The 21977-nt window shown below is 53.8% G+C and overlaps 10 protein-coding genes across 10 annotated transcripts; 6 read left to right on the forward strand and 4 right to left on the reverse strand.

Moving 5' to 3' along the window:
- Positions 1 to 1077: 1077 nt before the first annotated feature.
- On the forward strand, positions 1078 to 2580 carry JN550_011217 (uncharacterized protein; the record flags this gene model as incomplete). Its single annotated transcript, XM_049309558.1, has 5 exons — positions 1078 to 1198; positions 1260 to 1441; positions 1493 to 1695; positions 1818 to 2369; positions 2448 to 2580. 5 exons carry the CDS (start codon positions 1078 to 1080, stop codon positions 2578 to 2580), a joined length of 1191 nt encoding a protein of 396 aa, XP_049166857.1.
- Positions 2581 to 3336: 756 nt separating this feature from the next.
- Positions 3337 to 4308, forward strand: JN550_011218 (uncharacterized protein; the record flags this gene model as incomplete). Its single annotated transcript, XM_049309559.1, has 1 exon — positions 3337 to 4308. The coding sequence occupies one exon, from the start codon at positions 3337 to 3339 to the stop codon at positions 4306 to 4308; it is 972 nt and encodes a 323-aa protein (XP_049166858.1).
- Positions 4309 to 4610: 302 nt separating this feature from the next.
- On the reverse strand, positions 4611 to 5465 carry JN550_011219 (uncharacterized protein; the record flags this gene model as incomplete). Its single annotated transcript, XM_049309560.1, has 1 exon — positions 4611 to 5465. The coding sequence occupies one exon, from the start codon at positions 5463 to 5465 to the stop codon at positions 4611 to 4613; it is 855 nt and encodes a 284-aa protein (XP_049166859.1).
- Positions 5466 to 6065: 600 nt separating this feature from the next.
- JN550_011220 (uncharacterized protein) lies at positions 6066 to 6902 on the reverse strand (the record flags this gene model as incomplete). Its single annotated transcript, XM_049309561.1, has 5 exons — positions 6066 to 6091; positions 6162 to 6347; positions 6398 to 6551; positions 6757 to 6771; positions 6825 to 6902. The coding sequence occupies 5 exons, from the start codon at positions 6900 to 6902 to the stop codon at positions 6066 to 6068; spliced, it is 459 nt and encodes a 152-aa protein (XP_049166860.1).
- An 861-nt stretch (positions 6903 to 7763) lies between these two features.
- Positions 7764 to 8713, forward strand: JN550_011221 (uncharacterized protein; the record flags this gene model as incomplete). Its single annotated transcript, XM_049309563.1, has 4 exons — positions 7764 to 7972; positions 8144 to 8254; positions 8340 to 8634; positions 8702 to 8713. 4 exons carry the CDS (start codon positions 7764 to 7766, stop codon positions 8711 to 8713), a joined length of 627 nt encoding a protein of 208 aa, XP_049166861.1.
- Positions 8714 to 9605: 892 nt separating this feature from the next.
- Positions 9606 to 10933, reverse strand: JN550_011222 (uncharacterized protein; the record flags this gene model as incomplete). Its single annotated transcript, XM_049309564.1, has 3 exons — positions 9606 to 10079; positions 10337 to 10532; positions 10773 to 10933. The coding sequence occupies 3 exons, from the start codon at positions 10931 to 10933 to the stop codon at positions 9606 to 9608; spliced, it is 831 nt and encodes a 276-aa protein (XP_049166862.1).
- Positions 10934 to 12218: 1285 nt separating this feature from the next.
- Positions 12219 to 14179, forward strand: JN550_011223 (uncharacterized protein; the record flags this gene model as incomplete). Its single annotated transcript, XM_049309565.1, has 9 exons — positions 12219 to 12422; positions 12513 to 12640; positions 12731 to 12875; positions 12929 to 12971; positions 13025 to 13110; positions 13161 to 13188; positions 13271 to 13312; positions 13362 to 13593; positions 13696 to 14179. The coding sequence occupies 9 exons, from the start codon at positions 12219 to 12221 to the stop codon at positions 14177 to 14179; spliced, it is 1392 nt and encodes a 463-aa protein (XP_049166863.1).
- A 174-nt stretch (positions 14180 to 14353) lies between these two features.
- Positions 14354 to 15536, reverse strand: JN550_011224 (uncharacterized protein; the record flags this gene model as incomplete). Its single annotated transcript, XM_049309566.1, has 2 exons — positions 14354 to 15298; positions 15348 to 15536. The coding sequence occupies 2 exons, from the start codon at positions 15534 to 15536 to the stop codon at positions 14354 to 14356; spliced, it is 1134 nt and encodes a 377-aa protein (XP_049166864.1).
- A 1690-nt stretch (positions 15537 to 17226) lies between these two features.
- Positions 17227 to 18611, forward strand: JN550_011225 (uncharacterized protein; the record flags this gene model as incomplete). The annotated part of the gene is made up of 2 exons (XM_049309567.1): positions 17227 to 18430; positions 18484 to 18611. 2 exons carry the CDS (start codon positions 17227 to 17229, stop codon positions 18609 to 18611), a joined length of 1332 nt encoding a protein of 443 aa, XP_049166865.1.
- A 1749-nt stretch (positions 18612 to 20360) lies between these two features.
- On the forward strand, positions 20361 to 21680 carry JN550_011226 (uncharacterized protein; the record flags this gene model as incomplete). Its single annotated transcript, XM_049309568.1, has 1 exon — positions 20361 to 21680. One exon carries the CDS (start codon positions 20361 to 20363, stop codon positions 21678 to 21680), a length of 1320 nt encoding a protein of 439 aa, XP_049166866.1.
- Between the last annotated feature and the right edge of the window lie 297 nt (positions 21681 to 21977).

A 21977-nucleotide genomic window follows, 5' to 3' on the forward strand; every position in this document is an offset into this window, starting at 1 on the left:
GTACAAGACCCCTCTGATCGGCTGCAACCCTTAGGGCAAGGATAGTCAGGATCATATTGCCACAGAAAATACGGGTTTGTCTCGTTGGACAAGACCTCCCCAATGAGCCTTGTTGTCGTTCCCATGTCGAATGACTGGCGAAAGACCTCCATGGATGAAATCCGGATCTGGCCCCATCCTTTTCCGATGAGTTCGTTGATAGATGTTCCATATATGTACTCCTTGAAACCAGCCCATTGTATCGCCGATGCACACATTGGACAGCTCTCAGCGTTTGTGTACAATGATAATGAAGAAAATGCATCAAGGGCTTCACTCGCGCTCATATTATAAGGCCCGGAGGAATCTGTTAGGATCTGGCTGCAGTTCTGGATGGCAGCCATTTCCCCTGCATTCCCATTAGTTGCAATCCTACAACACAAGCTGAGAGTCAAAACACGCACCGTGAAGTGAAGGATTGCCAGTAATCCTGTTCGAATTGGCCCCTATACAGACCAGTTGGCCCGGCCCACTTACATCCGTATGGTTGACAATGACTGTGCCAAATGCCGCAAAGGGGCACGGGTCACCAAGGACATCGAAAAGAGCCTCGTTGGCCTTTCTCATCCAATAAGCTCGAGTACTATACGGGATGCCATTGATTGTGAGCTTCGGGTCCGCTAAAGGTGTCTGCGACCGAGCGTGAACTTGATGCGCCAGCGCAACAGGCAAACAAGCTAGGAGCGGGAGCAGTGTTCGGCAAGTCATTGCGATCGTATTCGTTGCATTAACTTCTGAGAGGAAGAGGTGCATTGCATGCAGCAGGCAGGATTCTTCTCCTGTCATTCAGGTCATTGGTGCCGCCTTGCAGTGTCGCCGTCATTGGCCAACTCCCTTATCAAGGTTCGGCCGAGGTGCGGATAACCCCGGAATGTATCCACAATCCAAGACAGGCGCCAACCGTATGAGAGATACTTCTTCCCTGTTCTATTTCTTAACACGGCTGCAAAGATAAGAAATGTTATAAAATAGCATAAAGGCATCATTATTGAATTTATGTATTGTATTTCACCAGAAATACGGCGTGAAAGCTAGATCATGGGCTCGATAGCAGGAGCAAACGTTTCATCTCTTGAGATAACAACATTGCCGAAAGAGAGTGGCAAGAAGGCAAATTTCGGGGCTGTTATTGACGGTATTGATCTCAACAACATAAGTAGTGCGTATCCCAACAATAAACTTTGAAAGGGTAAACTAGGGAAAATTGCTAATGGTCACAGATGATGAGGTGCAAGCTCTGAAGGATGCAATCTGGGTGAATAAAGTGGTCGTTGTACGGGGCCAGAAAGATCTCCTGCCAGCTAAGCAATGGGAATTAGTCACACGGTTTGATCCTGAAGCTCCTCAAGTTCACTCTCATGGTTCTGTCCAGTCATTTAACAAGTTCGGGGGCCTGCTATCTGTAGGTGTCTTCCACGTACATTGGCTCAAGACTGGACTAAAAGAAGAATAGAAAAGCCGTGATGTAATCGGCATTCCAGGTGCTGAGAATGTGCGCCTTATCGGAAAGGGTTACCAGGGTAGCGACCACTATGGCATCAAGAATAAGACTGTCAATAAGCCTCTGAGCCATGATTGGCATGCGACTGAACTCCCACAAGAAGATTTTGAGTGCGGGCACACTCGCTTTCAACGGTGGCATATAGACGCGCCATTGTGAGTGCTTTTACCCAGTCATGCACCATCGACGTGACCAGAACTGCCACTTGATTTGCGTTATCCAATGAGTTTGCCTAGAACAAACAATTTGTCACGTTACTCACCTTACTGGTTGATAGGTACGAACGAGACCCAGCATGGTTCACGACACTTCGTTGCATCAAGCGGCCGACTTACCCGAAAGTCACTGTGCATTGGGACGATGGCTCTGGTCAAACTATGGAGGTGGAGCCTGGCTTGACAGCATTCTTCAGTAACGTACAGACATATGAGCTCATGACAACAGACGAGAGAAACGTCGTCGACCACAGTTGGGTTGAGTATGCGCCACACCCGTACCAGTGGATGGGCAGCTGCCGCGGCAATTCCAACGGGCTAGGCGTCGTCTCCGAGGGGCGCGAGAAAGCTCTGGAGGACCTTGGGGAATGGGACCCAACCAAAGTCAAACGGTACCCGATGGTCTGGGTTAACCCAGTGACTGGTGAGAAGTCCTTTATGGTGCACGGGATCTGCGCCCGCAGACTATTCCTGAGAGCTTCGGAGAAAGACGAGCCCAAGATTGTAGACGACGTTGCCGAGATTCGACGATGGTTGAAGCCTCTCCAGGAGCGAATCTTGAAACCAGAGTATATCATTTTGCCGAGCCTTGAGGAAGGCGACATTGTCATGTGGTGAGTCAGTTCCTGCATGCGTGTTTAGTGTTGTTCGCAAGTGGACTTGCAGATGGTGGCTGACATTGTTCCCAACAGGGCAAATTGGCAATGCTTTCACACTGCTATTGACTACCCAGACTCATATGGCCCTAGGACAATGCACCAGGCAAATATTGGGGCTTCCTCGGCGCCTGTTGGTCCTGTCTCAATTCCTGTCATGTCTTGGTAGCCTCTAACTATAAGACCTTGGAGCTCTCAATGTATGTAACTCAATGTTTTCAGAGAATCATAATGCAATCAATGAGATTATAAATAATGTCCCAAATTACACACAGGCAGAGGATATAGCTCCAAGCCCTGGATATTGCGCCTGGTAAAGAAACATGACAGAGATCGGAGCTGCGGAGTTTGGGATTGACGATGCGGATCACGAAGTATGTTCAGCTTCTTCCAGAGCGCCGCGCACGGACCCATTATAGGCTCTGGGCGATTTCCAAGTCGCCAGAATATCGATTGAGGGCGTTCGATTTTGGATGTTTCACTCGCAAAGATACATAGAAAGCTACGAATTATACGGGTTCAATGTATTTTGGACGCAAAGATGACATTTGATATATTACTTTACATATGGGTAGTAAGTATGATTTCTACCACGCAAAAGTCAACCTTGTAAAGTCCGCAAGTCCGCAAATCCACACGCCAAATCAGCATTGCCCCCTTTCGGACGGAGTAGGAGGATGGCACGCTCCCTCGTGAGACTGACATATAAATTCCCTCTTTCTGTGTTATTCTTACATCCGCACATCTCATCCACTGGTATACCAATACCAATCACTAGCGCTGCTTTTTCTCGTCATACTTGTACCCCACGCTGGATTGCCACATCCTTCTAGACCATTTACTATCTGTACATCCCTTGACTTCCTTCAGGAAGGGGAACGGGTCGGCAGAAGGGGTAAAGAGAGGCCGTCGCGTTGCCAAAATTATGCCGTCCCACGGACAACTCACAGTGCTGATTACCGGTTGCTCCCCGGGTGGGATGGGCGCGGCTCTGGCCCAGGCTTTCCATGCTGCTGGGCATCTTGTGTACGCCACGGCGCGGAATCCCTCCAGCTTATCCTCGCTCGCCCTGCAGGGCATTAAAACCTTGAGTTTGGACATAACATCAGCAGCTTCCATCGGATCTGCCGTCGAAACTCTGACGGAGAATCTCTCCACAAGACCATCTTCACCCCACGCTGCAGTCTCGGAGGGGATAGACATCCTCATTAACAATGCCGGGGGACATTACACAGCGCCCATCTCAGACGCTTCGATAGACTCAGCGAAGACGCTCTTCGATCTCAATGTATGGGCCCAGCTCGCCGTCACCCAGGCTTTCTTGCCTCTGCTGATGAAGTCAGCCTCTTCAACGTCCTCGCGTACTGCAAATGGCCCTGCAACTCCCATGATAGTGAACCATACCTCTGTGGGGTCCGTTAGCGCGATGCCGTTCCAAAGCCTCTACAGTGCCTCAAAGGCCGCCTTCGCTCGGCTGTCTGACGGCATGCGCCTGGAGCTAGCGCCATTCGGCATCCACGTCGTCGAGCTCAAGACGGCCATGGTCCGAACCAACTTCATCCGGAATAGCAACACGAATAACGTCGAGGGAAAGCGGCTGCAGCTCCCTGAAGGGTCCCTGTACGAGCCCGCCCGTGAGGTGGTGGAGGACATTATGAGCCAGGCGCAGTTTGACGGCAGAGGCATGACGGCGGAAAACTGGGCGAAGGCAGTCGTGGGAGACTTGATGAAGCGCAACCCACCAGTGTTCATCTGGAGAGGAGATACCGCGCTTTGGGCACGACTGGCGAGTATGATGCCTTGTAGTATAATGGATAGCATTCTGAAAAAGATGATGAGGTTGGATATTGTGGAGGAGATCATTAAAAGTGAAATGAAGTCATCTGGGCGTCACTAAACTTGAGTTAGGCCATTATGGAGCAGGTCAGTGAGTGAGCAGCATGAAATGTTAATTGAGAGGATACTACCGGTAGATATCTGATGTACAACGGCGAATACATACGTCTGGCATGATGATGTTTGTGGAGGGATCCAAGGCTAGCAGCATAGAAGACAAAGGTTCAACGAGATAGGATTGAACCCCCTCTCTACTTACCAAGTGCTAAGGCACCCGAGTGGCCTCCTGTTCGCCGCTAGGTATCATCGGATTGGATGAACTTTCATGTTTTACGAACCTGAAAGAACCTAGTCACCACAAACTCAGGAACCAAGATACTCTTGCAGCTTTTCCACAGTCTCATGACTTTCAGGCGCATCACGCACAGCGTGGTACACATCAAACCACTTCAGCGCGTCAGGGTGACCAAGCTCCTCCGGCAGATGGCCGTCGAGCACCGGGGTGGCATTCACTGTCTCCCACCAGACTGGGTAGAAGCCCGCGAGCTCCCAATCAATCAAGCCTGTAAACTGCCCGTCGCTGACCATGACGTTGCCCTCGTGAAGGTCCGAGTGGCTGAAAGTGAATGGTGTGGCGGTCGGCATCCGCGCCATCAGCCGGGCGAGCGTCGTCTCGTCAACGTGGCCCCGGATGCGAAGCGCGAGAGCCTCGGCCACCCCCTCGTCGGTACTGATCACCTTGGGCTCCTGCTCGCGCTCGGATGCGGCGGCCAAGGGTTTCAGCAGACGACGATCGATGACAGTTCGGCCGTCCAGCATCTGCATTGTCTGGTTAGTGATGCCGCGAAGCTGGGCAAGGAATGAGCCTAACTGCTCGCCAATGCGAGCGAGGTCCTTCTGGGACAGACGCGGCAGGGCGTCGGCGAGCGGCACACCGGCCACGCGCTCCTGAAGAGTGTAGAGGCGGTCCGACTCACGCCAAGAGTACAAAATCTTGGAGACGGGAGTCTCGATCTGTTCCGACACGAAATCCAAGTTGGCTACTTCGACGTCGCAGCCCGGGTAGTGGACCTTGTTCTTGAGGATCACGTTGGATCCAATCGTCCAAACGTCCCGTCCGTTTCTCGCGACGAGGAGACAACAGGTTCGGGGTAGCGAGTCCGACGAAGAATCGGACGCGTTTGCTGCCACTGTCTTGTCTGGGAATCGTGCTGGCATTTTGGAGGACGGGGCAAGAGGCAGTGGTGGAAATGAAAGCCGGCCACGCAAGTTTTAGGCAATGAGCTACTAGATGCCGAGTGATGGCGAGTCTATATTCTGGTTGCGTTTATTGGCGCTTTCACCCTCATGATATAGATCAGAGAATATCGTATTCGACTCGGCCTGTTTTCTGTAGCTAAGCTAGTTGTTAGATACATGTCGATGGTATCGACAAGGCCGGTGGGCCCGGTGACGTGCGCAAGACTAACTCATAGCAACTGCCTGTTGACCACAAGGCATTGTTAGCAGGAACAAAGAAGGATAGACAAGAAGGTTGCCCGGAACTTGGTAGGTAGTAACCGGCGTAGCTCCGATGCCTGTACATTCTACCCTGGGCCGCATCCCTGTAGCGCCGCTGGGTTGTTCACAAACATTGACACCAAGGTTTATGGGAACGAGAAGAGACTCGCACAAAAGAAAAGATTCAGGTCGGATCAAATTCTCTCTCCTTTCTAGTACACAAAGGTCTGCTAGCACGCTTCGCCTTTTCTATGATATGTACAAGCCCCTTGTCCGTAGGCCTAGTCTCCGCTCCCCGTCACGTCATGGTATCCCAGCTTAGTGAGCGTTGTTCTTGTGGTGGCCTGGGGAGGAGGGGAGTTGTCAGCTTCGTTTGAGGGGGGTTGGGTTGTGAACACGGAAGGAAGAGCTTACGCAGGTGGAAGTAGTAGGTCATGGGGTAGCCGATGACGAGAATGAGACCGATGGCCTGGATGATGGCTGTATGAAGGCTGGTCAGCGTGGTTCCGGGGGTGTATGTGCGGTCTTCCAGCGGCATATCATGCTCGCTGCGTGATACGAAGCCGGACAGGGCGCGGGTGCCCGTGCCCGTGCCCGTGCCTGTGCCAGACGAGTGGCTCGTGGAGAAGCAGTGGTGGATGGAAACGTACGCTTAGCGGAGGCGTTGCTGCCGCCAAAGTGCTTGGCCTCGTAACGGCCGAAAAGACCCTTGGCCTCGACCTTGGGGGCAGGGCCACGGGGAAGCTTCTCGTAGAAGTTGACGACGCGCTTCATGCGGACGGCATCAGGGGCGCCGCCGATAGCCTGTGAGCGGGCGAAATGTCAGCCTCAGATTCCACCAGGAGATGCCTTGCCACTCGATTCGGCGGGTCTGCGTGCCCCATCGTGCACCGTCCACCGTTCATGGTCGCCGGGTGCTCAAGGAGGCACATGGCCGTGGTCTCGCATGCTGTCGGGAATCGCATCCTCGCTCGGCGGCAGACGGAGGGGGCACGGGGGGGATACATACGCTTGGCGAAGCAACCTGGAAACACAAAAGGTCAGTCAGAGGGAGGCCCCAAGAGGGTGCAGACACACGGGCAGCACGAGGGCGGGTTGCAGACGGACCTTGGGGGGGATGAGGGTGGAAAGACCCCGGCGAGTGACGAAGCTCATGTTGGCGGGTGGTGTCGGGTCGGGTTCGATGCGATGGGGGGAGGTGTCAAAGGCACAGGAGTCAATTGGGCCTCGGGGCGACGCAATTGACGGGCTGTGAAGGCGGAGAAGAGTGGCTGTCGTCGGTGGTTTGATGGCTCGATCTGCTTCCAAGATGAGGTCGAACACTGGGCGGGAGGCACGAAAAGACCTCGCAACCCCCGTTAGCGCCATTTGGGGGCCCGGCAGAGCCCGGAGAGAGACAAACCAGGTTTTGGGACACCCAACCCACTGCCAAAGAGCCGGGTGATGTTAACCCATGCGTGCTACAGTATGTACATGCTGCACAGATGCCAGGGCTTTACCTAGGTAGGTAGATACGGGGGAATTCAAGATGCTGCAGGGTCGCGTGGATCCATCATGATGATTTCAAATATATACATATACGCCACGATGAGGAGTGCGCAAACCCATACCTACCCATACCTAGGTAACAAAGCCAGGAAGTGCAAGCGGTTCGCGGTGATGTTCTCCTCCGACTGTCCGAATCCCTGCCGCACCACTTCGGCGCTCAGTCAGGTGACGGGATCCTGCGCCACAGCCAGACCCAAAGCCCGGGCCAGTCAACCACCTGGGCTGTCTGGCCGCCGTCACCCAACTTGGCCCACACACAAGCCACACACACACACACCTAAGCCACACACAGCCGCCCATCGGCAACCTCACTCTTCCACTTGGGTCCTCTTTGGCTTTTGGCTTGGGTGCAGGAGCTTCTCTTTGGCCGAGCTCTCGAACGACGTACACCCACGCAACACACCCATCGCCATCGAACCGCCCGTCAATTGCTCAGCTTCCCGGCCGCCCCCCAATTGACCAACCACCATGGCGTCGTCCCTCCGGGTACACAGCGCCGCCAAGCTGCTGCGCACGGCGGTCCCGCGCGTCGTCGCCGGCCAGCGACGCTTCAAGACCGACGATACCGCTGCCAAAGCCCTCACCGAGTCCGGCCCCGTCACCACGGCCACCAAGACCCCGGCCGAGCGCGCCCCCAATTCTCCCGATTACGCCGCACACATTGACAAGGCTACGTCGTACGTCTCCCCCTTTCTTCCCCAGGCCTCAAGGGTAGGGAAAGACAATCCGGTGGGGAGGGGGGATAGAGAGAGAGAGAGAAAGAGAGAGAAAGACATCGACCGAGATGGACGCAATTGATGCATTCAAAACTCGGGATCAGTCGCTGACGAACCTCTGCCCACGAACAGGACGTACACCCCCGTCCCCAAGCGCGTCATGGACGGCAGCGAGGACACCGAGGTCCTGCCCGCCGCCGTGCTCTCGGGGGCCCCCGTCGAGCTGCAAGCCCGCACCGTCCGGTACGTAGTAGCCTTTCCCCAATCTCCCCGGCGACGGGAAAGTACTTGATTCCTTTTTTTACTCACGTCATGCGTCCGTCGACAGCATCTACCAGCCCGCCAAGCCCGCCTCGCAGTCGGGCAACTGGGGCTCGCACCACTGGCGCATGGACTGGGACGTGCTGGCCAAGGGCCACCGCTGGGAGAATCCCCTGATGGGCTGGCAGTCGTCGGGCGACATCATGCAGGGCACCCACCTCAACTTCAAGTCCAAGGAGGACGCCATCGCCTTTGCCCAGAAGCAGGGCTACGAGTTCTTCGTCCAGGAGCCCAACACCCGCGCCTTCACCCCCAAGGCCTACGCCAACAACTTCATGTACTCGCCCGGCAAGCTCAAGCACGTGAGGACCAAGTAGACAAGAAGGAGGGAAGTACGAAGAAGAAGATGATGAAAAGGGGACATGGCAGCGGCGGGGCTAAGAGTAGAAGAGACGTGGACGGTTTCTGTGGCGCGGACCAAGCTCCCTTCATTTATAGAGGGAGCAGGCAATGAATGCAGGATTTACTAGACTCCTGGTGGCATGTCCCCCCGGTAGGCCATGGGACAAGACCACTAGAAGCAGCTCATGCTGCCACGGACCCTAGCTGCTTGTACATACTTTTAGACAATGGGATTTCTTGCACACTTTCAACCCTCTAGCAAAGCTCCTCGCCCATAAAAGTATGTACTCGGCCAGACAGCCAACCTTCATCACCGCATCACACAAAGACATTTCAAACCGCGAGGCAATTTCCAGGAAACTGTGCAGAGCAAGCCAGGGCCATCAATACAGGCCAGTCATCTATTCCCCGTGTGGGTGCAGTTCTGCGTAAAAAATCGAAACGCCTGGTCTGGCATGCTCACCGAGTGCTGCCGTTCATCCATGCATGACCCATCGGGTTGTCGTAATACCGGAGTCAAAAACTCCCTTAAACGCCAGTCGTTACTTTCCGTGTTGTGTCCAACCCAATTCATTCCCTGACCAAAACTCCTTGCAATACCAATGTCAAAATCATAGAGACCGCTTAAAAAGACAACCACATTCCACCAAACACATAAAAGCCTAAGCAGCGCCGTAGAGTCATCAGAAACAAGGGCCTTGGACCAGATCTAGTCCGTCTAGCGCTGACTCGATTTCTCGTGTCTGTTCAGCAACCAGACCAACATCTGCTTGGCACCACCCGCAATGCTTGAGTTGGCTGGACCGGGGAAGCCTCTCCCAGTCCAACACAATTCCTCTGGATGTATGTCTGCCATCATGCTGGCGTGGGGAGCCGCGACCCTACAGACACCCGTAAAGTCAACACCAGAATGGCGTCGTGGTAAAATCATCTAGGTCATGACAGTGTCCTGACCATTTTCATGCAGACCATTCTTGTCACCCTCGTCGCCATTGAGGCCGAGGTCGATGCGAGGCGGCAGGTCCTTCTTGGTCTGCTTCCTGACCGTATCCTCGCCCCACGCTCGCATCTGTACCAGATGGCGGATCGCCGCGTCTCTCCGCTGTGTCTCGCGCTGCAGGATGGCCTTGTTGACCATGTCGGCGACCTGGCGGCGGAGATCCGGCTTGAGGAGCGCGGCCGAGGAAGGATCGGCAGCCTCTGGGGAGAAAACAACAAGCAGCATGGTCTTCTCGAGGTCTTCGAGGAACTGCTGGTTGGTGGGTGCCCTGGGAGCGAGCTGCTGGGTTGCGAAGTCCAGAGCAGGCTGGATGTCACGGCCCGGCGTGGCATTGCACTGGCGGATCAGCTCGACCAGCTGGAGGCGCAGAACGGCAAAGTGCAGAGCAGCATCGGTGTCCAAGATCTGTGGCCGGGTTAGACGACGGTGGCAGGCATGCGGTACCAAGCTAGAAAGGGTTGAAGTGGAGTTGTGCTCATAAAATGGTGGTTGTTTCTCATCACCACGCCCAAAGGCGCTAAGAGTGGTGCATGTAAAACTCGTGTTCTAATCCTCGCAGTGTGTGTATGTGTGGGTATATACACACGGGGTTGGGGTGGGAAAGGAAGGGCCAAAAAATAAAGGTAAAAAGACTTCAGCAAGATCAACAAGTTAAAACGTACCTCCGGGTCTAGGTCATTGAGCTCGCTGATGGCCGTGGCAATGTCTCCCCTGTGTATGGCCGTCTGGATCTGCTGTCTGGCCACGATGGAGGCGTTGTCCTGGTGAGCAGGCAGGTTGGCCTCGGCCGAGAACTTCTTGGCGGCATTAGGATAGCCAGCCATGGTGAGGTAGTCGAGGATCAGAGCATTGATGTCGCTTGAGAATGGAGGCTGTCAGTCGCGAGGTCCACAATTGGGGACGAAGGAATGTGAGGAAGAGTGGGGGAGGGCTTCGGATCAGAAGAAATGAAGATATTCAAATCGGTCTCCGCACAGCGTTTTGTTTGCTCAGAGAGATTCCCATTGATTGATTGTTGCATCATATGAAGACGAGAGGGTGTCGGCTTTGCTCAACGGCAAGGCGGGCAGGGAAAGGGCCTGGGCGGAGCTCACTCACCTTTTGGGGGCCTTGACGTCGTCGACATGGCGGGCAAAGGCATGCTTCATCGGGGTGGCCGTGGAGGCTGATGAAGTCATCCTGGGGTTCAACAAGGCCTCGGCCAGATCCCTCGTGTAGCGGAGCTGTTCCTCAAACTCGCGAGCGATTGGCGAGGACATGCCATTAATTATGGAAGGGCACAGAGCAGCGGTAGAGACATGGGAGTGGCTCGGGGGGGTTGGCGTTCGACTTGCCGGGAGCAGAGGTCAAATCGGAAGATGGGGAAGGGAAGGGAAGGGATAGGATGGGATGTGATGGGTGATGGAAGATGGGAAGAAGAAGGATGAGAGCGCGGGAGGAAGTTTTCGGCGTCCGGAAGATGGTTAACCACGTTGGGGTACCTGGGTCGGGCACAGTAGGTCCATCCAATCCAATGGGCGGGCGGGCAGATCGGAGCGCAGCAGCAGAAATGTACAGTACCTGGGTGCGATGGCATGGCCCTACTTCCAGACTTCCAGCTAGGGCCACCGTCGGTGCTTTTTAGGTCTTTTCTGTGTGGGTGATTTTTTTTCTGCTTGCCTGGGTCCCAGGTTAGCTTGCTCCAGTGGGGCTCAGGTTACTGTGCACCACAATGTATCGGGGGTGTGTGTGTGTGTGTGTGTGTGTGTGTGTGTGTGTGTGTAGAGCAGCAGCTCTTCAGGGGGCCCATTGTCTTCTGGGCGGCGCAGAGGCAAGTTCCAAGGTTTCCAAGGTTCCTTGGACCAGTGGACACAGGCGAGGCAGAGGCAAAGGCAGCTGGGCGGCATGGAGGGGAGTGCTGGTAGTACCTAGGTAGGGCTGCAGGTGCTTCTCTCTAGCGGAACACCTCGAGCTCCAGCGCGCAGCTGCACCCACGACGCCGCCAGTGCCAATTGCCCCATCTCACTGGTGCGCGGCCCATCCTCTCACACTGCTCGCACACTGGACCCCAGTTGGCACATGGCACCAGACATCCAATTTTTGTCGCGGGTGGGTTTTCGGTACTGCACCACAGAGGACTCGACCACCACCACCGTCCTTTACGACTCCAGATAGATCTGGGCTGGCTAGGCCCATTGACCGAGTTGGACTGTCAGGCTTCTCTGTATCTGCAAGTCTGGCCTCGGCCCCCTTCTCTTCATTTCTTCACGTTCGGTTTCACATTGTTCGCTCTCCGGGGTTGAGTATTCTCGGCGCCGCCCGACGGAGACCCACGGCGCCCTGCCTACATTAGGTACATGGGTCACTGAGGTACTGACTACTTCCAGTGGTACCTGCCCGCCAGGTATCCAACCGTCTGGCACGCGACACTTCACATCGCAGTCTGTCTCAACAACCACCTGCTTCCTTGTGCTGCTGCAGACGGCTTGCGCAGGTCTATAGCTGTTCTTCCCACGCAAGCCGCCCAATCATCTGCTCGCCTATATATCCTGAGCAGGCGTGAATATGAACGCAGGCATTTCCACCCCGCCAATCATCTCCGATTATCGTTCGGACCATGATACTGTAGCTCAGCGAGCCCACTACAGCCCGCCATGGGCCGATGTGAGCATCATTGGAGTTGCTGGCAGCTCGGGTTCGGGCAAGACGACCCTTTCTAATGCCATCGTTCGTCAACTGAACCTTCCCTGGGTCGTCATCATGTCCATGGTACAGGCCCGCCCACCCCTACCTCTCTCGCTCTCTCTCTCTCTCTCCTCCTTGGGCCCGTAGCAACGAGTGCTCACCATTGATGTGCAGGACTCCTTCTATAAACCATTAGACGAGGCAGCACACCAGCTTGCCTTCAGGAATGAATATGATTTTGATTCCCCTGATGCCATTGACTTCGATGAGCTGGTTAGCTGCTTGCGGGATCTCAAGGCAGGGTAAGCTCAGGACCGTCCTTGTTTCAATTACGGATCTCCCTTTCGGCCAATTTCATAAGAGCTGTCCTCTGACACGGGTCGTACAAACAGGAAGCGTACTGAAATCCCTGTGTATTCCTTTGAGAAGCACCAGCGGCTGGACAAGACCACCGTTATATACTCCCCCCACGTCTTGGTGATAGAGGGCATTTTCGCATTATACGACCCTCGGGTGCGGGAACTGATGGACATGGGGGTCAGTTTTATCGGTTTCAGTTCGACCTCTCACCTGCTGACCTATCTCGCCAGATCTACTGTGAGGCTGACTTAGATACGTGTCTGTCGCGACGAAGTAAGGCAAAGCCGCCTCCGTGTCGAGACCCAGGCTGATCAGTTCAACCCTAGTCATACGCGACGTGAGAGATCGTGGGCGTGACGTAGAAGGCTGCATCAAGCAGTGGTTTGGGTTCGTCAAGCCGAACTTTGAGAAGGTTTGTTGCATTCTTCCTGCACAGTAGGCCTGTCGTTGACGAGTTGTCAGTTCGTGCAACCGCAAAGAAATGTAGCAGGTGAGCACCATTCAAGTCCCCACCAGCGTTATAAACAGACTGCTCCTGTGAAAGATGCCTGCAGCTAATTAATTCACTCAAGACATCATTGTACCCAGAGGTATAGAGAACCGGGTAGCCATGAGTAGGTCGCCTTCACCCTGGAGCTCGGTAGTCCTCGCTGACATTCCCAGATATGGTGACTCAGTACATCGAGAGGAAGCTTCTGGAGAAGTCGACCCATCATCGAGCAGCGCTCAAAAGCCTAGAACATGGTTCCGAGAGCGAGCCACTCTCCGAGCGAGTCATTGTTCTCAAGCCAACGACCCAGATCAGAGGAATGAGGACTATCCTGCAGGATATCGACACCACCAGCGAGGATTTCATTTTCTACTTCGACAGACTATCGTGCCTGTTGATCGAAGAGTAAGACCCCGAACTCCTGACTCTCTTTTCTCCCCGTCCATCCAATGTTCTATTGCTTGGCTGCAATTCCCGCCAGACCCGGGTCAGGCTAATAAATTACAGAGCCTTGAACAACGTTCACTTCAGAGAAAAATTCGTTGAGACGCCCCAAGGACACCGATACCGAGGCCTGACCGCTAAAGGCGAGGTCAGTGCCGTCATCGTTCTCCGCGGCGGAGCTACTTTTGAGGCTGGCCTTCGCCGGGTCATTCCAGACTGTCGGACCGGTCGCCTCCTGATCCAGTCTAACATTCGCACTGGCGAGCCAGAGCTGCACTATCTCAAGCTGCCATCTGACATCTCCAAGCATGATAGTGTTCTACTGCTCGATGCACAGATGTCGAGCGGCGGCTCAGCCCTGATGGCTGTTCAGGTACTGGTGGATCATGGTGTGCCACAAGACCGAATTGTCTTTGCGACCTACTCCGGCGGACGGGTTGGCATACATCGTCTGACTAAGGTCTTTCCTGAGATCACGGTCGTGGTTGCGAATCTGCTGAGTGACATCGAGGAACGATGGGTAGAGAAGAGGTATTTTCGGTGCTGAACAGACACTGTGTACTAACATCCATATCAACCAACACACGGTAGGGTTTATTGCATCATTGCATCTAGTTCCGGGCGAATGGCTGCATATACATAGCGAGCATGAATCATTTTCAGTACGGGAAAAACTTTGGGTCTCAAACTTTGTATTGGTGTATGTTCCTCGGATCGAAGTTCACAGATATTCCTGGTCTACCTGGTATCTGTTTCTGTTGGCCGCGATATTCAAGACTCTTTGTGCATTTTCCCACGCAAGTTTCTCCTTCGTTCTCACGCCCAACCCTTCGATGTAATCAAACCAGTTCGCCGCCGCCTCGTTGCTCTCGTATGGGTAGTCAACACTCCACATGACACGGTCCTCCCCCATCTCCTCGATGGTATCCCTGACCGTAGCGAGCCTCCGCACCCCGGCCAGGGTGGCGTAGAAATTGTTCCGCAGGTAGTACTTCACAGTGTGCCTGTAAGGACCATCGGCGCCCTCGATCCCGTTCATGAGACGCGTGTCAATGCGATGGGCCAGAAATGGCAGTGCCTCTGCGCAGTGGCCCAGGATAATCTGGACGCTGGGGTAACGATCAAAAAGTCCAGACAGTATCAGCCGCAGCGCGTGCCCTGCCGTCTCTGTACCAAAGCCGTAGGCCGAGTGCGCTAGCATCGGGTAACCTTGGTAGAGGAGCTGTTGGCCAAGCGGTGGTGGACGAGGGTGCAGGTAGACCGGGACATTGAGTTCGCAAACCTTAGCCCAGAACGGGTCGCACGCCTCATCATCCAGGTACCGCACCGTGTAGTTGTCAGGGTTTCCGATCTGACTATAGCCGTTGATCAGAGCGCCCTTGGCCCCGAGACCGACCGCGCGTTCGAGCTCCGCCGCCGCCGCCACTGGGTCCTGCATGGCGACCGCGGCGAAGAAGCCGAAGCGGTCCGGGTACGCCTGGACGTAGTTGGCATACACCTCGTCATTCACCAACGTCGCCAGTCTCGTGGCATTTTTCACGTCAAATACACCCTGGACGCCGGGAGATGTGAGCGAGACAATAACATAGCCGATACCGCTCGCGTCCATGGACTGTAGGCGGCTTGGGATGTCAAACAGGCGAACTCCAATGTCGGCGGTAACGGACTAATGTCGTTAGTTTTCCGCATTCTCGCCACACCAGAGAGGGCCTTACAGGGGCAAAGGGTATACCTGAGAAGCCAGACACTTGGTCCGTTACGGGTAGTGTTCCGCTGGCAGCCCAGATGTTGGAGCCAACAGCCTCCTCCAGGGCAATTTTGCCAAACATGCGCGGCACTGCTACATTGCCATCGGTGTATCGGTCAAGTGTACCGTTAAGGTACAGAGTTCTATCGATCTCCATCTTGGTGTGTCGCTCTTAGGATAGTGGTGTGAAAACAGTTTTGTTATGGTGCTCGAGGTTACTCAGCAATTCAGATTCTTAAAATGGCTAGATACGATACACATCTGATCTTACCTTACATGTGTCGTTTCCTGTGGAATCTGGGCAGAAACAGGTAGCGTGGTTGTGGGAGAGCAATGATATCAGCGGGGTAATCCAAGATCGCCGGCGTCATCACAGAGTGCAAATTTACTCGTTGTGTTTTTCCTGTCAAAGAGTTGCGTTGCATTGCCCACATCGATATGCTGGGGTCTGAAGACGATCGCATTGGTCAGTTCCAAGGGTTATAATGCCGGAAAGAGGGGAACCAATCGTATGTCGCATGGGCAAGAGGCTTGTGGTTTCGATACACGTATACCACCAAACCTATTCTTCTGCAGGCCTGGACTGTATGTGTGCTCTTGTTTGGTATAGGTATCAAGAATCAACAAGTAGTGTTCAGCATTTTTGATATATTTCTGAAACTCAATATGGAAGTGAATGTTCCATAGGCATGGTCTGCGGATAGGCTACACCCCAAACAACAAACAAGAACCATTAGTGAGATCAACACCTCCGGCTTTCGTGTGTGTTACAATATTGGCGGCGGTGAGGAACGTTTTTCAGTTATCTCCATCATCTCCAGCCTTGATTTGCTCCACAGTAAAGTTAGTTATAGAACCGGACGTTCGCATGCTTGAGTCCTAGCACCAGTGGAGCGGCAGAAATCATTCTCGGGGAACGGAATAAGGTTTCCGTAGACGTTTCCGTCCCGGCCAGTTATATCGTAATTACGATCCTAATATATTACTATATTTTCAACCTAGCATTAGATGATATAGTACAACGGTTTACGATTACAAAACTAAATTCTTATACTAGGGGTGGAGAGGGTTGTTGTTGGAATGCATCTCTAAATTCGTGATGTCGGCTGGGTCTTGAGAGGCAGTCTCCCTCGCGGCATGGTAGCTCTTATTTAATCATTTATATCGTAAGAGATATTAGTTGTTTATACTTCATCGGGTTACTTATAGGCGGCTTTAGTTGTCTCTTACATTCTCGCTTGATCGCTGACATACGTGATCTCCTACTGAGCCGGTTGTCGTATAATACTCCCCAACTGGGGTCAGATTTGAGGCCAGCCCCAAAAATCTTTTCATGGATTATCATGGGAAGTATGCTCCGCAGTTACACAACACCCTGACTTGTTCATGATTTGCATTGAAGTAAATACGCCATTGCATAAACTAGATCCTTGGCATTTCTATGGTTGGAGGACCTTACTAATTAGCAGTTCGAAATGGGATACTGTGTCACCTGGTATGGCCCCATAATATATCAACACTCCATCAATGTTAATTGAACGTAAGCGGAAGTGAATTTTAGTATATCTGCAGAACCAGAATGCAAGTAATAATTCGTCAAATTAGTTCCACACTGGGAGTTTCGGAAAATGCCAAATCTGCGACACGGTAGAGCCCAGTTGTACGTTTTAGTTTGTAGGATCGTCCTCGGCCAAATCTTCTTCGGTCATATTCACTTCGGCTATATGCGTTTCGGTCATAATCATCTACGCTTATTCCTCAGTGGCTATGTCATACTCGGTCAAATCATTTCTGTATCGTTCGACCCTACAACAAACGTGTATTCTTTGTACGAGGCCGCGGTAACAATGCCTTTGCAAACCATAGTTGTTGGCGGGGGAATCTGTGGTCTTAGTACCGCCATTGCCTTGCGTCGCGCAGGGCATCATGTCATAGTCTACGAACGATACTCCTCAGAAGCTGATGCCGGTGCTGGCATAACGATCCGTGCCAACGCTGCCAGGATACTAGAGCGATGGGGGCTCGATCTCACATCGTACGGCGCGCTCCCATGCACGAATCGTCTTCTCCTTGACGGAAAGAGCTTGAGAATATACATGGAAAGCGACGTGGCGCAACAGGAAGGGGAACGTGGTGGATTGCAAATCAACGCCACGAGGAGTGACCTTCACCAGCTACTGCGACGAGAAGTGGAGCGGCCCACCACTGGAGAAGGCACCATCAAAGTCTTATATGACAAGCATATTGTCGACTACGATGCTGAGAGACCGGCAGTTCAGCTCGCAGGCGGAACGTGGAAGGAAGCCGACCTTGTGATTGCTTGCGACGGGATCAAGTCGAAAGCCGCCACTATAATCATCGGGAAAGAACTTCCGGCAAAGCCAACGGGATTCTCTGCGTTTAGGTTACTGCTTCCCGACGCAAAGATCAGAGAAGTAGCACAAAAGTTCCCCAATGACCACTTCATCAAGTCCAGATTCGAAAAATCAACGGGGGAAGTATGGATCGCAACCGAGCCTCCTGACCGCGTGTTGGCCTGGTGGTGTTGTCGATTTGATTCCATGCACGCATTTGATATCGTCATCCCAGACCACGAGTCGTATGCCAGCTCAGAGGAGTGGCTTGCAAGATGCGATAAAAGCATCCTCTTGGAAGAGTTTCGTCATTGGCACCCGCTCTTTGGCGAGATCCTCAGCAAAGTAGAGGAGCCGCTGCTTTGGAAAATTTGTGACAGGCCGCCGATCGAGAGCGTGTATAGAGGACTGCTGTGCATGCTGGGTGATGCATTGCACCCCATGGGTCCGTACCGAGGTCAAGGTGGGAGCCAGGCAATGGAAGATGCCGCGGTGGTGGAAATGTGCCTCCGTGGAGTGACCGACCGCGCTCAGGTGCCGCGAAGGCTGGAACTACTGCAGAGTCTGCGGGTTCCAAGGTATGCATGCAGTCAAATGGCTTCGACGGTACGACAGAACGAGCCGAACATGGAAGAGCATTACCAACAGGTACTGGACGAAGCCGGAAAGTGGTTTCAGGGGCAGGACCAATCTCACTGTGAGTGCTTCCTCGGTTTCCCATGATTTTCAGACGCTAATCGGCACACCAAGTGTCCGACAGAAACACATTTGAAATATGGATGGATAAATATGATGCAGCAGGGGAGGCCAGCAAGGCACTGGAGCGTATAGCTGCGACCGACTATGCCCGTACATGTGTGAGTAGCTCCAAGATATAGAAGCGGGTGAGACCGTTTAAGTAGAACCAGGGTCTGTAACATGAATAGAATAGAATTGATCGACTCCAACGATATCTACATCGCTCACCGTGGTTGGTCAGGTTGACAGCGTGCATATTTCATGGCTGCTCGGAACGCTGACAGAAGCGCATGATGCGGGAAGTACACTCGCACGCAAGGACTCTTCTCCAAGCCCAAGACCTCCTAAAGTGAGTGTTATGAAGTATAGCAGTGGGTAATTCTCTACGATGGCGCAAGTTCCTTCTTATTGGCTGGCCAATCATTCTCTGAGCGGTTGGTGTGCAGTGTCTGTGTGTATGTAGTGTAAGTTGAACGTACGACGTTGATGTGGGGACCAGTCGCGTGGGACTGTCAAAGCCAAAGCCGAAGCCGAAGAAGGGGGCTCGGAAGTCTAAAACATGACTTGAGCGACCGACCCCTGGCATTTCGGCGCCGTCGTCTGCGCCGTCCCCGTATGCAGGTGGGCTGCTCCGAAATAACAATGAAATCGTCCATGTCTAGGTGATCCAGTCTTCAGGCTTGGTTGGGAAATGCCACAGTCCGTGCCGAGTACCCTACATCGGTCGCAGTGGATAATACCGTGCAGCCAGCGACCGTGCTTCCGTCTGTGATGCCAAATTGAGACAGACAGTAACGTTGGCCACGCGACTTTGTCCCCGGATATTTGAAGGTGGCCAAAGCCAAGTGCCGAGGTAAGTTGAAATTGTCGTCATGGCTGGGCACCTCACGACTCGCAAGTCCTTGGCCGATCCTTAAACCCAAGTAATAAATATCATAATGTTTCTTGGAGTAGGAACCAATTCTCGGTGTGAAATGGTCCCCTTCCACCCCTCACATCGTTGTGTAGTATCGGATGTGCACACACACATACCTAGGCAGTTATATCCATGCATGTAGGTCTGTCATCTGATGCGGCCACACTGCAAAACGTTGTATCGCTTGACTCTGAGCCTGGCTTGGCTGCCAAGCGCCAACCGTCGCTGTACGACATGGGCGTGGAGCTGAGTCGATGCCCCACGGGCGATTGCTGGCGCGGGTTCGCGCACGCTGCACGATGCACGATGCACGATGCACGATGCAGCACCTACCAAGTTACAGTACGTAGGATAATGTTCTGTTGGATGTGCATGTGGATGGGTGTGGAGCCAGCTAAGCAGCGCCGGGCAGCCGTTTATCATAAGCTTGAAAGCTCTGAAGCTTCAATGTCGCAGCGACAACAGCCTAGCTCCTGCGGTGGCGGAAAACTACTGCTTGCAGATGACTCGAGCTAGATACCTGCCCATGGTGATCATGGTTCGTAGCCCAATTGGGCAGTCTAGAGAGATAAACTCGACTTGACTTGTAAACTTGAGGCCGGGAGTATCTCCCATCATCACCGCCGTCGTCGTCGACACCGTCCCAACCATTTCTATCAGTTGCATCGTTCCAAGTCTCGCATTGCAGTTGGAGTTGATCCCCTGTCGCTGCACGTTGTCTGGCCGTCTCCTGCTCGGCATTCTGGCACAAAGATCATTGGGGGGCCCCGGCACTTGACTTATCAGGATCCATCGTCATTTCTTACCAGGGGAGCTTGTCCGGACCGCCTCGCATGACCGCCTGTAGGCAAATCACGTCCCCGACGCCCCCTGCTGGGAGCCCGGGAACGCGTCATTCCAAGGCGACAAGGGGACCTGCTGCAGAAATCTAGCGGCTGGGGTCTGATAGCCCATGGCCCATAAATCCAGCAGGATGGTCGCCACACACAGGATTTTGGGCTTGAATGAGGAGCCAAAACGTAGCAGCCCCCCGCCGGCCGAGGGCAAGGAGACAAGGGAGGGGGGAGAGCATGGTCATGGGTTGCGATTGATATTTGATCGCTTTCGAAAGACAAAGACCCGGCGTAGGCTGGCAGAGGGTGCGAGACTCTCGTCTTCTCATCCTATGTCTCCCATGTCGCCGCTGAAGTCACGGGCCAGTCGGCCTCAGAAGCTGGACACGGCCGCCGGCGCCTCAGCCCGCCGGGCGCCGGATACTAGCGCCGCCTCCCCAACCGAGACAACGACGCCGCGGAATGCACAGCCAAACATCTTCTCCCGGATGCTGCGCAACGCCCGGAGCAAGAAGAACCTGAAGCAGTCGCGCAGCAGGCCAGCCCAGAGCGCCAAGGCCCCTGGCAGGAGCGCGGATTTGGAGAATGGGGGCAGTGGGCAGGCGTCCCGTCCAGCACAAGGCTTGGCATTGAGACCTGCTGCCAGCCACGAGCCTGGCGAGTCGCTGCCCAGGGCGGAATCGAAGGCGGCAACGCGACATTCCCACGTTCCCGCGCACGAAACCCCGGTCTTTGCGCCTGTGCTCACGCTGGACCACACCCAACACACGCTCGACAGTGGTGAGCCCAAGACGCGGCAGCTGTCGGCAGTTACCCAAGCATCCTCCCTAGACGTGGAGCACACGGGCTATCAACCTTTAGGTGTCCCAAACAGGATCTCTCGCGACGACAGACCGCTATCGGCATTAACGACGGACACGTTGAACTACAATGCATCGCATGAGTCAATAGGGACCCGTGAGGCTGCGGTAAATAAGTTGCAGCCACCGCCTTCGCCATTACCTACGCGCGACCAGCACTCAGACACCCTCCCCCCTGCTCAAGACCCTTCTCATACCCATGAAGAGCCTTCGGACTTCCAGCAGTTTGTGCAGCAGGCTGGCGATGGTGATCGCCAGGAACGCGAAGTGATGTGGAATGCCATCACAAACCGCCCCGGGAAGAAGAAGGTTGTTCTCGATCACCCTGATCTGGCTTTCATGAACCCGGGCTCGCTAGAGCGCTCCGACACATTTGGGCGTTCGAAGCGGGACAAGCAGGGCTCCAAAACGAAAGAGAGTTCGTGGAGGCGAGCCAGCTATCGAAGTGATCATAAACGCGATGATGAGAGGCGGAGGTTGTCCGTGGCTGGCGACGCCCACAATGCAAATCCAAGTCCAGACACGGCAGGCATGGATTATAGGACGAGACCCAATGCAACAAGGAGGTTGTCAGATTTTCTCAGGCCTTCTAGGGCCTGACAGTGAAATTGGGCAACGAAGTATACCATAGGAAGCCACACGAGTCAAGGCGACTGCGCATCGTTCACTACTACCCTGTATATACGTAATGTTAATTTTTATGCCAGGCGCCGAGTTCGATGTAATGAAACCAACGAATATATATAATATCAATCTATTAAGCTGATCGATATTTGCTTATTTAATCATTGGGCTCTTGCAGGCCTCGCACCGGGGGCTGTCTTGGAGCATGGAGCAAGAGGTCTGAAAACTCTTTGCTAAGGCAGACGAATCTATCATCGGTATTCTTCCTGGGTT

Source organism: Neoarthrinium moseri (genome assembly GCF_022829205.1).
Source record: "Neoarthrinium moseri strain CBS 164.80 chromosome Unknown scaffold64_Wmoseri_CBS_16480, whole genome shotgun sequence".
Taxonomy (NCBI): Eukaryota; Fungi; Ascomycota; class Sordariomycetes; order Amphisphaeriales; family Apiosporaceae; genus Neoarthrinium; species Neoarthrinium moseri.